The sequence below is a fragment of the Rosa chinensis genome, chromosome 2, assembly GCF_002994745.2.
Source record: "Rosa chinensis cultivar Old Blush chromosome 2, RchiOBHm-V2, whole genome shotgun sequence".
Classification (NCBI taxonomy): Eukaryota; Viridiplantae; Streptophyta; class Magnoliopsida; order Rosales; family Rosaceae; genus Rosa; species Rosa chinensis.
Window position 1 is genome coordinate 75,708,690 of NC_037089.1, and position 17,966 is coordinate 75,726,655.

Sequence of the window (17,966 nt, forward strand, 5' to 3'; positions counted from 1 at the left end):
AATCTACTGCAGTGAGGAAAGAATGGATTTTGGTGATGGTTGGTGGGTTTAAGGTCGTTTAGAGCTTGAAAATGGTTTTGGATTGGAGGCTAGGAATGCTTGGCTTGTTGCTTGAGACTTGCTTGAAAGATGTATTGTCTAGAGGTTCTGAAGCTTGTTGCTTGGAGGTTGTATGATGCCTATGGCTTGGAGGTTCTGCCCCCCTTTGCAGAAACAAGAAGCCCTAATTTATAGGGTAGAGGGAAATGGAGTAAAAGTATAAGATCAAGGATAAAACTGTTATGCTATGGTTAAAACCACATAACTAAGCATAGACCACAAGACCAGGAGTTGTTCCTTAAGTTTAGAAATCCAATAAAGGACGTACCCTATACTGCTATGATGTGACCTTTACTGCAGTGATGAAGATCACCACAATAATGTTAGTTCCAAGACCATGTGAAGGGAAATATGGTGTGTGTTTAGGGAAGAAACTTAAGGTCTTTTAAGGTTGAGGTCCTTTCCAAAGCAAGAATGGAAAGATTGATGATTCTCATAATCTTGGTGTTGCGTGTTTGTGCAGCTCAAGAAAATAAATAATTATGTTGTTGTTGGATCACACAATTGGACGTAAAATGGTGAGATATGAATGAATATATGAGAAATAACTAATGGATCAGCCATGGCTTCGTACTAAAATGGCCAAAGTGCTAATAACCAAAAAAGAGTATGATGTTGTTTGTGTATTGCTCTTGAACTAAAGGAAGCATGAGATTGACTGTAGGTAAAAGAAATTATTGACATTTGTGTTGTTGTAAAGGCTATTGAGTAGACAATTGTGTTTTAGCTTATGGGTTTGGATTATCTCATCTTTGCATGCCCATGTAAAGATTTAGATTGTCGGGCTTGGATTTTGGTCCCAAGTCCAAAACCGCCGACAACCGAAAATCAAGAACGGGCCTCATGTACTTCTGTAACCTTCCACACCACACCCAATCTTGTAAGCCCCAAAAGCATGATTGTGGCTTGGGTCCACGTGCGCGGCATGACAGTTAATAAGGCAGAATCGGAAGTGAACTACAAGATCGAGAGTTCTTTCTTAGCGTAATGGGCTTTAAGCTATTAAAGCCCATAATTTGTAGTTTTGCCCATTTATATTTGTATTTGGGCCTTGAACAACTATTGGGCATGAATATTGATTTTTTTGGGTATCAACACTAGCAGAGCTAGGTCAGAAAAATTAAATAGAATTTACGAGATGTTTGTTGAATTATTCTTAAGGGAAAATGATCATTTACCCGATTTTAGGCTAAAAATTGCCCACTTGCTCCACCAACTGTTTTTTAACCCCATTTACCCAAAACACTCTAAGGGATTATTTCCCCTTTACCCAATTAATTATTTTTTCTTTTTTTTTGAGACTTTTTTGCCCTCTCCTTCTTTCTCACTTAGAGAGAGAAGTCATCTTCCACCTTGCTGTGCTCCGGTGACCAGTGGCCGGCGCGGTCTCCGGCGACCGGACTCCAGCGAACGGTGACCGGATTCCGGCGACCGGTGACCGGATTCAGGAAACTGGTAACCGAAATCCGGCGACAGATGACTGGAATCCGGAATCCGGCTATTATTGCCCCCCAGTAATCATATTACTGCCCCCCAGTAATCATATTATTGCCTCCCAAAAATCATATTATTGCCGTCCAGTGAATTGTATGAACTCCCAAAACCAAAATGAATACACTACAGGAACAATAGATCAATTTATAATCATATTACTGCCCCCCAGTAATCATATTATTGCCCCCCAATACAAAGTCCAATGTTTCTACTGCCTCCCAATAGACCACCAAAAATGCACATTTTTGTAGGATTCACAGATAATTTGACTTTAATACACAGAAAACAACAGCTAACTTATCAAAACACCACACTATAGTGATCCCTGTCCCTCATATCAAAGTCTACTGGGGGCCAATAATGTGTCTACTGCCCCCCAGTAGACCATCAAACAAACCCCACAGTTACATTGCAATTCCTTCCTCATTCACGGGGTTCACCGAGTGTGAGGCCGGTGCAGGATTGGTCGGATCGTCATCGTCTTCGTCAAGATGGGAAGAGTTGGCGAAACAAGGTTGATGGGACCGGACCACCGACCTCAACCTCAACCACCGTACGTCTTCGTCGCCGTGGGTTCCCCAGTTAAGACCCGGCCAAGATCCGGATCGAGAAACAGAGACTAGATGGCCCAGAATCCGCCGGATCGATTGAGTTGTTGGCCCGAATCCGAAGGTGGAGCGGCGGAGCAGCCATGGCAGAGAGAGAGAGTCTGGGGGAGAGAGAGTATGGTTCGGGTGACGGCGGCGCTCAGAGGTTGAGGTCGAATCCGGATGCAGTGCTCCTATCTTCTCTGATGGCGGTGGAGACTTGATGGAGGTGGTGGCCCGAAGCTGCCGGAGTAACCATGGCACAGAGAGATAGAGAGAGAGAGAGAGCGAAGCCGGAGGTGGGGCGCGGCAGAGAGAGAGTCTGAGAGGATAGAGTTTAATAGGGGGCAAAATTGTCACTATAGGTTAGATTGGGTAAATGAGGTCAAAAAACTCTTGGTGGAGTAAGTGGGCAATTTTTAGGCTAAAATGGGGTAAGTGGTCACGACCCCATTAATATTCTTAAAGACCATACTTTATCATTAGTAATCTAAATTAATAATCATGACAATCTGAATAGAAATGAGGGCATGGTTTGACACGTTGAAATGTGTCATTGTGGCACAAGTGTAATGCAATAGCATGTCGAAACATGTTAAATATTGTTAACACTATTTTTTTCTTAAAATTTTTCTATACCATAAGATCACCATTTGTAGAGCATGATTTTTAACATGTGTTCAATTGATGTGAACATAAAATTAAAAGCCCTGAATAAATATTTTCCTACAATATTTTTGTCGGGCAATGTCCTCTTTAGTTTTTATAAAGTAATTAGTGCTTGAAGTAATATCATTAGCAAATGCAGATCCCAGATAAATTTTATTCCTAAAAACTAAGGTCGATGTTAAAACGTACAAAATATTAATTTACTATGGTAAGCAATTACTTATATTCCAAGTTAACTTTTTGGAAATGTTCATTCTATTTTTCTTGCTCTGATAATGACATATTACTCGAAAACCGAATAAAAAATATCCAGTTGATTTATTTATTTCAGCATGAAGATTGCTAGAATTTTTTGAAACACGCGTTGGACACGAAAGTGATCGATCTAGTTTGAAGTTCTACCCTTATCATTTGATGTTGAAAGGTTTCTTGTTAGCTAATGTAATGTATATCCCTAGTAGCCTTACCTGCACTAGAAAATACCAAATCAAAATTTCATTATATATGCTAGCTATAGGTAATTAGATATATATATATATATATATATATTTTTATACATAGGTAATTAGATATTCACAATCACAAGTTCACAACCCAGCCAACCACACTGCTTTAAGACACTAAAAAGCTTAATTAACTATAAGTCCTCAATCAAATTTGTTAGGTGAGATCAATAATATTGATATTAATTCGATTGATTGACGACGTGGGAAGATCGAGTACTACTGTTTGACACGTCCACGATAATACGATATCATACGTGCAGTCCTTAATATTCCCATTAGAAACCAATTGATTAACAAGCTAGCTGTTGCTGAGTTGAGGACTTGAATGCCTCTTTAACTTAAATTCAAGTTGGTCTATAAAGTCTCAACCATATTATTTATATTCTATAATATAACAATCCAAAGTCTTGTTCATATCTTCGCGGACTCGAAAATTATTGTATTCTGTTTCTGTCCATTACACTCACATGGATTGATTGGTACACCAAGTTTCTGGTTTAGATGGACTTAATTTGCAAGGAAAGAAACCAGAAAGTGACTTCCTATTGAAGCCAAAGCTTTTTGGTATAATCGGACAGAAAACTCGTACAATTTGAAGAAATTTTGACGATTTTAGAAATGAGATACCTTTTTTTCTTTTTCAGTTGTTTTTCATAGGCATTAGAAATGATTGACCTTTTAAATCAGATGGCCTGTTGAGATCATGGGTGTGACTGATTTATTCAACTTAATCCCTCGAAACAGATCACGTACGGTTAATGTATTTCATTGTTAAATTGTAGACATATATATTATTAAACCAAATAGGTCTCGGCAGACACGGAACTAGAGGGGGGCTGGGTTGAGCTGCAGCCCACCTCATGTTTGTGGAAAAAGTATTTTAAGTACATGTTTTATATAGAGTGTAGCCTTTATACTGTCAAAAATCTCCTCCCATCCTCTTATTTTAATTAGTCTCTGTCTCCATTTTTCAGTTTCTAATTTTTATCTAACTTCAATTAAGAAAATGGCTCTAAATTAAAAAACTTCGGTTTAAATTTTAATAGCAGTTTTCATGTAAAATTAACTTCAATTTGCAGCCCATATGGTTTTTCAATTCTAGTTCCGTCTCTGGGTCTCGGTTTTACTTATATGACTTAGAACCTTCTTATATTTTAAAATTTTCAAAATATCTCATATCTCACCTGGTGAAATGATCAAGTTATCCTGAATTTTACATGTTATAAATTGAAACCCGCGTTTCCAAATGTCTAGCACCTGAACAAAAACAGATTACAAACTCATTTCGCACTAACCCTATCTCATTGCGGATTTATATCTATCTCTTCATTTACTTTTTAAGGAAAAATAGGCCAAACCTAATCCACTAAAAACAACAGCGAAAACGGTGAGTTCTAGATCATCTTTGTTTTGTGTCAACCTTGCTTCTCAATCCAAATGGACGTCCAAGATAGAAAGCCAAGATTGATAGCTAATCTCAGACGGCAATTATGACTCTATTTGGATTTTAGGAGTTCGTCCACATTGTTACCGGTCAACTGTCCCGTTAAATCAGTCATATTGATAGCAACAGGTAGTTGTAACTGAAAAATACAAAAAAAAAAAAAAAAGGATTAGGAATCAAACAAAGAAAAATGCTAAAAATACCACCAAGTAATGAAAATATGAGAAGCTTGAGAAGCTCGCTTTCATTTTCCATGGCCAAAAAACACCAAGAGCCGCTCAGTAAGCCTTGTTGTTGAGGCCATCTCCCCATGCCATGATCATCATCCATTATTTAGAAAACAAAGATTGACTACTTTCTTTCCTCTTCGCGCTTCAAGAAAGATATGGTCCAGTACACCCTCCGGCGAAGAGTTCACCGTCGCGTTTTGGTTCTCCGCCGTTGCATTCGACACGTCATGGATAGGATTATTACTTGCTGTTTAGGAAAGCCGGTTCACTACCGGATGCTGCCGATTTCGGTTATGACTCCTCCTTCCGGCTCTATCGCCAGCCCTGACACTGCTGTCAAGGCCGTCCGGCGTCAGAAGTCGTCGGCTGCTACGAGTGGTCGGGAAAGCGTAGACTCCAACTTGGTCTCATTGAAGATTAGTCTGTTAGGGGATAGCCAAATCGGAAAGACGAGCTTTTTGGTAATCTTTCATGTACCATCAGAATACATTTCATCTTATATTCTTGTGTTGTAAGTAATAATGAAGTTTGATTGAAATTTGTTGATCATTGAAGGTAAAGTACGTGGGAGATGATGAGAAAGAAGGAGAGCCACAGACTACAGGGTTGAATTTCATGGATAAAACTCTAATCATCAGAGATGCTCGGATTTCGTATAGTATTTGGGAAGTTGGAGGTAATTCTCTACTACCATTCACCGGAAGTGTGGTTAATCAAACACATGTCAGGCGAGGGCCCTGTGTATCGTGGTCATTCGATATAGGGCCTCTCGTCTGTCCTATATACATTCTATCGAGTTTCTTCATCTTACAATACAATCAAACTTTGGATAATGTTTCTATGCTTTATTTTGTTGCAGGTGATAAGAAATCCCAGGACAATATGCAGGTTGCTTGCATGGATTCCGTAGCAATTTTGTTCATGTTCGACTTGACAAGTCGTTGTACGTTAAATAGGTGTGTTTTACTTTCATTGTTCATGCTGTTTTGATTAGTATTCATGATCACGTTGATTAAATAGGAACTTTTAATTACAAATCCATGGAATTTTGATTTCTGTGATTGCAGTATTCCAACATGGTATCACCGAGCCAGAAAATGGAATCAGGTAATTTTCTATGCACTGTATTTTCTTTTACTAAAAAACAAGGTGAATCAATTTTTTTTTGAAATTTAAAATCGGTTTTATTATTCCATGTTTGAGATAGAAATTCTTGTCTTTGCATGGTTGTTTTTGCAGACGGCAATCCCAATATTGATAGGAACAAAGTTCGATGACTTCATCCAGCTCCCATTAGATTTGCAATGGGCAATCGCGAGTCAGGTAAGAAATAACAATGACATTTAATAAACAAATCATATATTATTCTTCAAAATTATTTGATCTTTATTCTAATCCCAGATACTTGTAGGAAAAAAACAAAAGAAAAATCTTTAAAATTCATGATTTACAAATTGATGTGCGAATCAGTTTAATATTTTATAATAAACATAGTTGTTTTGTTGGTTAAAGAAAATGTGCTTAGTCAAAGAATGCCAATTATTAGGGGCTAATCTTGTCGGCAAAGCTTGAAGTAGGTAATCTTCAAGAACTAGCAAGAAAAATTGGAGGCATGTAGGCCAATGCTCAATAGAACACGTCATTCAATTTCAACATGCACCAACTAACTACATCAAGAACATTCCTTTAATACAGAACTTAAGCAAACCATGGAAGGGACAAGGACCCTTCAAATGAATTGATTCACCAACTACTAATTGATCAAGAATTCATACCAGCCACCCACTTGTGATGAACAATGGACTAAGTCTATGTTTGGTTCTTGGGAAAATGAGAAAATTGATATGAAACTATGTCTATTGTGACTGCAGGCAAGAGCTTATGCAAAGGCATTCAACGCAACACTTTTCTTTTCCAGTGCAACCTACAACATAAATGTGAACAAGATCTTCAAATTCATCACAGCCAAGCTCTTTGACTTACCGTGGACCGTCGAGCGGAATCTGACCATTGGAGAGCCCATTATTGATTTCTAGTCCTCGTACTTTTTGTAGATAGCATGTTCTCTCTAACCACAGAAATTGTAAGCGGTAGATGGGTTACTGGATTGTCATAGTTCTTCAGTTCGATGACAGTTTGGGTTGTTTCCTTTTGATGATTTTGGAGAAAGGCAGAGGCGTAAAGCCCACATCTCCATATACAAATAAAGTCAATTGTAGAGAGTTCAAAAACAAGAAATCAAACAACAACAAAAACATTGGTTTGCCTTACAATGCAGTTCATATCTCATCATCATGCACATCAAAGTATAGCAAGTTGATTATGCATCTACATTTCATAAAAGGAGCATGAAGATCCTAATAGAATAGCTGGCAAAGCTATTGAATGGCTTCAATGGAGATTTGCTTCCGGAGCAGAAAAAAGCAATTACGGTACACATAAGAACAAAGACATTAGAGTTGAATTGTGTAGTAGATGGTGCGGACAGAATTCAAAAAAGCTGTTGAGTTCAACAGTATGTATTAAAGCAAAGAAGCTGTGATCTTGAGCACAATCCAATCATATTATTTAGCCAAATGTAACACAAGTTTGGAATTTTTGAGACAAAAAAAAAAAATATTAAACACGAGATTATTTTTCAAGCAAAGATGTCTTCACTCAAGTTTCACCTCCCTTGTTGGAGGATCCAGCTGCAAATATGTATATGGCTCTGTTGGTTCCTCCCTGCAGAAAAGCACAAACGCTTCAGATATCACAATGTGTTGAATGATAAAATAGCATATAAATTACTAACAGGTAGATAGTGAAGCCTCTATTAAAGGTATTAATATGGCTCAGCCAATGACTGAATACATGACCAGCTCTAAGGAGCATCATCAAAACAAGACACACTAACTATTGTTAATGTTTATAGCAGAACATAGTTATAAACTCACTTGAAAGCTTGAAAAGAAAAAATGATCTCATAACAGTACATTCGAAGGTTGATATCATACCCAGGTTTAGATCGCATGCACTGATAGAAGAGCTTGAATGGCCCTGGGACTGTCTTAAAGGGGTTTCCCTCAAAACAAGCCTACATAATACACAGACAAGATTAATTGATAAGATTAGGAGAGAACACTACTATTGTTGATTTCTAACATTTCAAATCAATTAGTCCAAGCAGTATTAACTTGAGTTTGGCAATAACTAAGTCAAACAGAGTGTAAATTCCTTCGAATCAACACCCCCATTAAGATCACCAAAATCAAGCTTGAAACTAAATGACTTCATCGGAGCTTCACATTAAAGATAAAACCCTTTGCTTGTGAGCTTTCTCCTCACTTTGACAAAACCAACACCTGAAATTCCCTTCCCCTCGTCCCTGATGTACTATTTACTTGTTAACTGCTCCATATTCAACAACTTTAGAGTAATTCCATAGAGGACATACATTTTACAATTTACTAAATGTTGATACAAAGTTTGATCAATGAACAAATTCATTCAATACTGAAATTTGTGAACTGACAGACAATCGCGGAAAAATTGTTTTGACTAAAACTTCAATGAATATGAGCCATGAACGTGAAATATAATCACAAGGCACTATGTACACCACCGTTGAGTGTTTGATACATGAAATCTGGTTCATAACAATAAAACGCAATCAGGTGAAGTACATTTCAGCTAAAAATCACTTGCATTCACTTTCCCATACTCCAAAACTCCCAACCATACAACTAAATCTATTCGAACAAAGCCGCTGAAGTACATTTCAGCTTAAAAAAACTCACTTGCATTCACTTTCCCATAAACCCACCAACTGAAACTCAAAACCCACATACACAAAGCAATCATGGTCTCAATCACGTCAAGAAAGAACCAAAAATAACTCCAACCCAATATCGAATCTATACCCTAACGCAACAAAGCTGAAGAATTTGATCACCAAAACTAACATTGCGGCATCAAACGTGTCAATTGGAAATATGATACGAGCGATGAAGAGACGAGAGGGTTTTGTGTGTTCTTACTTGGATGACGTCCTCAGCTCGGTCATTGCAGCGATGGGCCTTGGGTTGACGATGGTCTCCCTCCGGCGTGCCCCATGGGCTCTCTCTTCTCGGCACTGGTCGACTCTCGCTCATCGAATATTCACTTCCTCCTTCAAGCTTCCGACTTTGCTGAAATTGGGACTGCAAAATCACAATCTTGTATATAGTATATGACACTGACCAAAACGACGACGTCTTGCTCAAGGGACAGTTCTTGGAAGAATTACATTTATACTCCGATCGATTTATTTTTATTCTGTGCCATGGGGACCCTGAATTTCGCTACCATCGTTTTTCCTAGGGACGAAAATTCTTTGCATCAGAGTCTACAAAAATTGATATTTCACTACCATTGTGAGGAGGAGAAGTTTTCGGAGGTAAGTCGAATTTTGCATGCTTATATTTCTGCTTTTCAGTCATGTAGAATTAGACATGTCTACCATGAAGTAAATGGTGGAGCACGGGCTTGCGCACCTTGCCAATATTGATGGTTTAGATGATGTTTGGTTAAACGGGATTCCTGCTGTTATTTAGAATTTATTGTAAGAGAATTATTGTAATTGTTTTTCTGTAGTACGGAGTTCAGGTTTTATGTCCTCACCCGTTCCAAATAATAATATAATAAATGAAGCTGGGTTCCAAACTCCTATTAAAAAAAAAGTTTACAAAAACTAAATATATGTGCTTCACTACAACAGTAGCTAGTATATCGTTCAAATTGTAAAATTATGATACGAAACTAAACTTATTAAAAATATAGAATTTGTTATTAAAAATATCATTTCATAGCTCTACTAGCAAGTTAAAGAATATTTATCCTGTTACCTTATGTTCCAATTTTGAATCTTCCTCCTCTTATTAAAATGGGGAAGAAAGGAAATATTTACTTTATTTAGCCAATGGTTTTTATGAAATGATATATCCATCATCAATTTTTGCAAAGGGATGAGATTTGTGTGAGCGAGTCAAATCATTCCGTAAAAATTGCACCTCATGTTGAATTTTAAACGATCCAAACTTTCAAGATCCTCTTTTTGCTACCAATTCCCTCTAGCTAGCGATTTTCCATTCCTCTCGCAAATTAGTAAAAGCTCCAAATTAAGCAACAAAAATGGGGTCTCTTGTTAAGCTCATTGATGCTTTGCTCTTCCTCTTGCTCCTCGCGATCGCTTTTGAAACCCCATTGATTGAAGGGCAAGCATGTCTCCCTATCACCCTATACCCAGATTTTCTCGTCGAACTCCGGAGCTGGTACGCAGGAGAAGTTGGTGACTACCTCATGACTGAGACGCCGGATTTCTACGTCGGGATCATATGGGTTGAGCTTCTTTTTCAATGGCCTCTGGTGCTTGTGAATCTTTATGGCATTTTAGCTGGGAAGCATTGGTTCAACACCACGTGCTTGAGTTATGGCATTTCTCTATTCACTGGCATGGTAACAGTTCTTCACTGTCAACGTTACATTTATAATTTCTCTTTAGAGAAAATTTTACAAATGATCACTTAACTATGATTCATTCGACACTTAAGTCACTGAAGTTTCAAATATATCATTTTGTCACTTAACTACAATCACTTAAGTCACTTTGTTAATTTTTTTCATTAAAAAAAATTATAAAAAAAATACTTTTTGGATGACTTAAGTGATTGGCAGTGTAATAGTTGAGTGACCAAAGTGATATATTTGAAACTTCAGTGACCAAAGTGTCGAATGAGTCATAGTTGAGTGACCATTTGTGGAATTCTCCCTTCTCTTTATGAAAGATCAAAGATTGGTCCTTCCAGTCTTTGTTTTCAATTAGGTTTAGGTCCTGGTTCCTACTTTGTATTCCTCATTTTTTTTTTTTACTATTTTCTCAGTTTTCTAATTTTGAAAACCATTTACAAAATAATCGTTCAAGATTTTTATAATCTGTCAAGTGAAGCATATTCTAAAAATATGCATTACTAGGTGACATTATGATTCGGAAAAATTTCACAAAAACATTGTTTGATACCTTAAAGGTGTCATGACAACACTCATGGCATGTTGAACCATGCATGTCAAACCTTATAAACACCATTTTTAAATTTTTTTTTTCTCCGATACCATAATCTCACTATTGGTAAAACATGATTTGTAGAAGATTATCTAAATAAATGATCTCCAAAATCTCAACCCAATGTTTTCTTTTATAAATTTCTCATTTTCCAACTTTAGAAAATCATTAACAAAAAATCAGGTCGAGAATTTTGACTTCCATCAGTTTGAGAATTGCTTTAAAATCATGAGTGGGTGGAAAAAATTTAGTGAGAAAATAAGAATATACAATTTTGACCAAATAAATCATGTGTTATACTCCATAATTTAGATGAAAATTATGATCTTCGTCATTTTTCTTTCTATTGGGAAGAAGTTTGGAATCAATTCCTACTACATCAGAAATATGCATGTAACACTACTACCAAGGTGACGATGGCAAAATTCATCAAAATACTCAAATGACTATTGTCACCTCATTCGTTTCACACTAAATCATCTTATTCAGCGTGTGAGTATGATTTAGTGACATATTTATAGTAAAATTATTTGGGACATCAACGACTTTTTTTTTTTTTTTTTCAATTAAGTTCATGTTCGTTTGGATGTCCCCCGAAATCAATAGTAGAATAAGGTAGAGAATAATTTCGGTGGTTGGTGCGTTGGTGTAATTTTTCTTTCAGCAAGAATCACTAATTATCCTTTTATGTTTCTTATTCAAACATTTTGATAGATCACATGCATTTGCAGGTGCCTATATTTGCAGAACTCACAAGATCAGGAAGGGCTCCGGAAAAGTTATTGACGGTGTACTATTCGTTCTTGAGTGTGGGTGTTGTAGCGATACTTCGTGGATTGCTTCCCAACTCATCATCGACCAAGTTCTCTTCTGCAACCATTGGCAAGAGACCTGCCTCCGGTAGGAAGAAGAGAGTTTGAATTGCGACTCAAGTAACCCAAAGTTATTTTGACTCCCCAAAAAAAAGTAACCCAAAGTTTGTAATCATCCAGAGAGCATTTGTATTTCATCCATGGTGATTGCCATTTGCCTCTTGTCTAGTTAAGAATTCAGTTTTAATTGTGGCATCTAGAGGCAACATAATCCATTTAATTTGTAGGCCGGTAAGCCTGGTATATGTCGCCAACAAAAAGACTATGTAGTCCATATCATTAATTATTAGAGATGTTATCATGCATGCTCTGTTTGGTCTGTGGTCCGTGACACTGTTATTGTCCCTATATTGAAAATCCACACCAAAACCAAAATATCTAAGTTACAAAGTTTGCACTAGAATGACAGTGTCAAATTCTTTACCAACTTGCCCAGTCGATCTAATACAGAGTTTGATCTCTGTAGCACCATTGCTTGGTCAGTCGCACTCAAGAGAAGAGAGAGAGAGAGAGAGAGAGAGAGAGAGAGATGGAAGAAAACAGCAGCTAATCAAATAAGCTGCAGTGTGGTCTAGAAAAGAAAGACAAAAACACCAAGTAAATCTTGGCCTCACAATTGAAATAGACAGTTAAGATATGATTAATAAAGTAATATGAGATTCACATTCAAAATCAATTAACAATGGATAGAGTAACCCAAACTCTTATAAACCCATAAGCAAAGTTATGTTTTTCCAATATAGGAGTTATATGTATACACATTCTCAGCACGCCACCACACGTGTGGCGATTTCTCAAGACATACACGTGTGGCGATTTATATTAGGTGACGGTGAGCACGTTTGGCTATCGCTGAAACCAAATACGTGGGTAACCCACTCTGATACCATGATAAAGTAACATGGGGTTCACATCCAAAACCAATTAACAATGGATTGAGTGGCTTAAACTCTTATAAACTCATAAACAAAGTTATATTTTTCCATTGCGGGAGTTATATTTTTTCACATTCTCAACAATGACATGAGGAAATAAGAGGTAAATGGGTCAACTAATGGAGTGAAATAAGACTTAGGGATAACAAGGAAATTTCACCCTTCAGATGGGCCCAGCCAAGTGAAACTAACCTGTTGTGCAATGCCATGTTAACATTTAACATCCAAGTTGAACACGATACCAAGCATTGGACACAATTAGTATTGCAGATGTGTTACAAATTAAATTACAAGTTTACAACAACAAGGGTTTTACATGAAGTTGGACCCAAAGTTAAAAGTGTTAAACTGAATTTAGTCATATATATGTGTGTGTGTGTGTTTGAATTAGCCACAGTTGTCAAACTTTTAAGATAAATAGGAAAACAAATTATTTGCAGAAATTTTATTTTCTAAAATGACTGTAAAATGTGTGAAGCCAAGTAACACATTTTGATTTTTTTTTTGGCAAACAAACCATAATTGCTAAACATTAAAAGGGACAAGTACAACAAAGACCCAATAAATGTTAACCAGCCCAAACTACACAAAACAACTATAGACTCTACAGGCCCAAACCCATTAGCACCCAAGCCCAAAGTCAACAAAGAAGATAACGCTGAAACAGTTGATGCACTGCCGCAGGAGGAGGAGCACCAAGCTGCACGATCCGACATGCTCGAGAGACCTTGAGAGGCGCCGATGATGGTTCTAAACAGACAACACCCAACCAAATTTAGTCCAGAAACACAGAGAATGACACATTTTGATATCTCACTATCAAAATTAATGTTGTGAATTTCTACCAACACTCTTGCTTCCTGTCTAAGCTAGCTACCTGCTTTTAAACTCTTGCTTCCGGTGTTCGCTACTTGCACTACTTTTTTTTTTATCCTTTTTTGTTTTCTTGTAAGAAAGTTGTCATAGATTTCGATGCCTAAACTACTCTCCATTTATACTGTTATACGCATTATGGATGCACCCTTCGTTCATACTATAAATAAGAACCACACCCAACTTGAAAAATCACAAAGCATTAATTAACTCAGTTAACCTAGCCTTAATAACCTCTTGGTTTCCCAAATGGCTTTAAATTTTATACCAAAGCTGACCCCTCATCTTTCTCCAGTGTTTCTGCTCGTTCTATCCGTGACTGTATTTTTAGCACCTGTTGAGCAGTCTGGGTCTGAAAAAGAATTTGAGATGAAGTACTACATCATGGAAATCCAGTCTGGTCCCAATGCCACAGTGGTACCTGGTACAGGTATTGCCGGAAAGCTTTGGTCCCCGACCAACTGGGGAACAATTCTCGTCTGTCATAACCCGTTTGTTGAAGACCCAAGCCCATACTCACGAAAAGTTGGCCAAGTCCGGGGCTTGGAAGTGGCATCATCAAAAGACGGAGAGTACAACTATATTTGCTCTTCTACTATGTTCACAAGAAGCGAGTACAATGGCAGCACCTTACAGGCACAAGGAACATTCAACAGGGCTTCCAGGGGAGCTAGCGTGCTTTCGATCGTAGGAGGTACCGGAACGTTTAAGGGCGCTAGGGGAATTGCTATGCTTCAAACATATAGCGCCTCATTTTTACTATTCATCATCAAGTTTTCACTTCCCAAATGACCATCTTTATGATGGATTTGGAAACCTCGACCATTTTCAATTTTTGATCCATCAATTGATTTTGGATTGGGTTCTTATACTATACTTCTATATAAATGGCTAAATAAATGAACAAAGTGCCCCTATATGGAGCAGCTGTTCTTGATTTCCTGTGTAAGTACTGCTCTAAATTGAGTGTTTGAAAACATGTACAGTATAAAATATCTGTAAACGTGCATAGTGCATGTTCGTAAATCGTAATGGATACTTTTTTTTTTTTTTGTATTTGTCTATGCATGAATGATTTAAACAATTGGAGGCCAACTGCTTATGTGCATAAAATATTAATAATCGATCGTAGACTTGCCCAACGAACTTTCCAAGATGGGTAGCTAACTAGCTATTATCTCCAACGTACATCCGAAATTTTCCATTCCTGTGAGACAGAAAGAACAGCAAATCCAATTGTGAGCCTCCAAAATGGGTGCTATAGCTAAGGTAGTTGACGCTACACTGTTTGTTCTTCATCATAATGGCAGTTTCGCCTATGGTGCACGCGCAGTTTGTTCTGCCTCTGAGCTTCTTCCCGGAGTGGATGGTGGAGCAGAAGAACTGGTACATGCGCGAGTTCGATGACTACTTTTATGTCGAGAAGCCTGATTTCTTTATTGGTCTGGTTTTGGTTGAGCTTGTGTTCCAGTGGCCTCTCGCCCTTGCCATCTTGTACGGGATGTTGGCTTCCAAGAATTGGTACGGTACCACTTGCTTGGTTATGGTGCCTCTTTCTTCACCCCCATGGTAAAATTTAATTTATAGCTTTTCCATGCATTGACTGATTATTTCATTAATTGGAGGTGATATTAGATTTTAATTTTAAGCTGCTAGAACATTATCAAAACTTCGATCCATATGGGCCGGGTACCTAATTGGATATGCATTCAGTGGAAAATCTAGAACATGCATCAGATTGAAACTGCCCCAAGTGAACATATGCCGGAATTACCTTATGAATAAGCTCTCTACAGTTGATCTGTGATATGCATAAGCTCTTTACGTACAGTTCATGATTCATCAATTAGTTTTATATTATATGAAGACATTTCTAGGTCAGTCATATTGCGATGTTAATTAACTAATTAATTACATATAAAAAAGAGAAAAATCGTCTCTCTTTTTACCACAACGTACATGATTTGCTTTAATTTGCATAGTGATTGATCGTCAGTTCTTTAAACAAACAATAACGTGTATCATTACATTTTGTGGCATGGTGAAAATTGCAGGTGACTGCATTAGCGGGACTCATTGGATCAGACAAGGCATCTGGTAAGGTCTTAACATTGTACTACACTTTGGGGTGCGCTGTCCTGACCATACTTCTTGGGTTGATGCCACCATCAACTACTTCAAACAATGACAAAGCAAAAACAAAAAGGATTGGCGCGCGTTCCGAAGAAAATGATCTAGTACTCAGAAGATCAATTTTTTTCTTTGTTTGAATAATTCTTTTACATGTATGAATTAGATGAAGCGATAGAGTTCCAAATCTGTAACCATTCTTATTAATTACTTTGAGAGTTTGATAAATGTCATGTGCTCTAGCTAACCAACAGTCTCCATGCCATTAATTATCTTAAAGAAAAACTCAAAAATGTGTTCATCCATAAATGAATAGACAGAGAGATTATTCAGAGCAGCGTCGTGCACTTGCACCAACATAAATGAATAGTTAGATTGCATTAAATACACTTTTTGTTTATTAAAAATAAAGTTGGTAATAAATATCAAGGGTTGAGATTATTTTATAAAGGTTGGGTCACTTACACCAACGGTGCATAGAATAATTTCCATGTATAGACGTACATGCAATATAGTTGAAATGATTACAATGTGTCATTGTTGAAAAAAAAGAAAAAAAAACTCTTATATGCTTTAAAAGTTTAAATGGGGTGATTTCCAAAAAGGAAATGAGTAACTAAATAAATTGATTGATGGAAATGAGATGAGGAAAATTTAGTAAATGACTAAATGATGAGAAGATTACTTGAAAATGGGAGACAGAAACTTTAACTGTTTAACCCGGAAGAAGTTACATTTTACCTACACATTAAACTTGTTTTCTGCCATTGTTCAACACTTCAATGTATATCTACTTATCTAGAAGACAAACATGTATAATATAAAAAGACGAAAATGTTTACCTGGTCAGTTATTGACCAAGAAAATAATGTTCAACCATCATTGGATGTAAATTCAATGACAAAAAATTATTATTAAGTTGAGGCGTTTTGTTTTCCACTTTTTGATGTAAATCTAAAAGTTATTGAGCATAAATTATTTGGTCAGCAACCGACCAGGTGAACACCACTGTATAAAAAGAAATTGTTGTAAACATGGATGTGAATGACACCATGTTACAAAATATAAATCAACCGCACACTTTACACAACTGGCTTAATTTCCAAGGATTGGATCGATCATAGAGCCTTGACTATATAGCTATAATCTTCCGAGTCCTAGTTTGCCATCACAGTGAAGCACAAGAGCAAGAAGTCAACTCGAGCAAATTAAGCACCCGATTCTGATTGAGCCTAAGAAATGGGTGCTTTTCTGATGCTAATTGATGCCTGTTGCCTCTGAAAAATCACTTCGGCTTAGATAGCCGAGGGATCAAGGAACAAATGTCCTTCTTGGTAAGTAGATTGCAGGGCGTGCTGTTGGATCATAATTCATATACATATTTGTCCCCTAAAACATGGAAATTACTTGTTCTAAAGTCCAAATTTAATGTTGACTAATCCAATTTCATTATTTCCCTAATCTTATACTTTTGCTTAACCTTTGTGTTTATTTATATATATTTATTATGTTTTCCTTATCATGCTTGGAAATGATGGAGAAGAATGGAAATGCACTAAAAAGTCAACCTTAGAACATTTTCTTACTCCGGCTAGGAGAAAGTGTGCTAGACAAGGAAGAAGGAGCGGCCGCCTGAACAAATGAACTTCAAATGAGCTAAAACTCTGCAGATCAATTCTAAACATCCTAAGAAACATTTCTTATGAAGAGTGCAAGAGCCAGATAGAAGTGGAAGGCCTTCAAACAATTAGTCCAATTTTCTGCAGAAGCAAAACTGGAAAACTGGACCTGTAAGGAGTCCAGTAGCATTTCCGGCCCAACCACTATTCTAAAAGCTCTGAAATTCTAGCAAGATGATCTACACTCATAAAGGAACATTTGTTATGAAGAAGTCACGAGCAAAATCTGAACTTTTGGTAGAGAAATAATTGAAGGAATAAAGGGGCAGAAAGTGACCTGAAAAACAGCTCAACATATTCCCACCCACATGAAAAAAAACTAGATGCTTTTCTCTTTTTCCTTTGATATATTTTTCTACTCCATTCTCT

The 17,966-nt window shown here is 37.1% G+C and overlaps 4 protein-coding genes across 4 annotated transcripts; 3 read left to right on the forward strand and 1 right to left on the reverse strand.

Moving 5' to 3' along the window:
• Positions 1-4,999: 4,999 nt before the first annotated feature.
• On the forward strand, positions 5,000-7,302 carry LOC112187851 (septum-promoting GTP-binding protein 1). Its single transcript, XM_024326803.2, has 6 exons — positions 5,000-5,490; positions 5,585-5,705; positions 5,889-5,985; positions 6,097-6,136; positions 6,269-6,352; positions 6,901-7,302. Exons 1-6 carry the CDS (start codon positions 5,185-5,187, stop codon positions 7,063-7,065), a joined length of 813 nt encoding a protein of 270 aa, XP_024182571.1. The 5' UTR covers positions 5,000-5,184; the 3' UTR covers positions 7,066-7,302.
• Positions 7,303-7,519: 217 nt separating this feature from the next.
• LOC112187852 lies at positions 7,520-9,230 on the reverse strand. The gene is made up of 3 exons (XM_024326804.2): positions 9,049-9,230; positions 8,026-8,105; positions 7,520-7,753 (listed from the first exon to the last, which is right to left on the reverse strand). The coding sequence occupies exons 1-3, from the start codon at positions 9,160-9,162 to the stop codon at positions 7,684-7,686; spliced, it is 264 nt and encodes an 87-aa protein (XP_024182572.1). The 5' UTR covers positions 9,163-9,230; the 3' UTR covers positions 7,520-7,683.
• An 850-nt stretch (positions 9,231-10,080) lies between these two features.
• On the forward strand, positions 10,081-12,283 carry LOC112185016 (sigma intracellular receptor 2). Its single transcript, XM_024323231.2, has 2 exons — positions 10,081-10,504; positions 11,840-12,283. The coding sequence occupies exons 1-2, from the start codon at positions 10,181-10,183 to the stop codon at positions 12,026-12,028; spliced, it is 513 nt and encodes a 170-aa protein (XP_024178999.1). The 5' UTR covers positions 10,081-10,180; the 3' UTR covers positions 12,029-12,283.
• A 1,754-nt stretch (positions 12,284-14,037) lies between these two features.
• LOC112185017 (dirigent protein 1) lies at positions 14,038-14,580 on the forward strand. Its single transcript, XM_024323232.1, has one exon. The coding sequence runs from the start codon at positions 14,038-14,040 to the stop codon at positions 14,578-14,580; it is 543 nt and encodes a 180-aa protein (XP_024179000.1).
• The last annotated feature ends 3,386 nt before the right edge of the window (positions 14,581-17,966 follow it).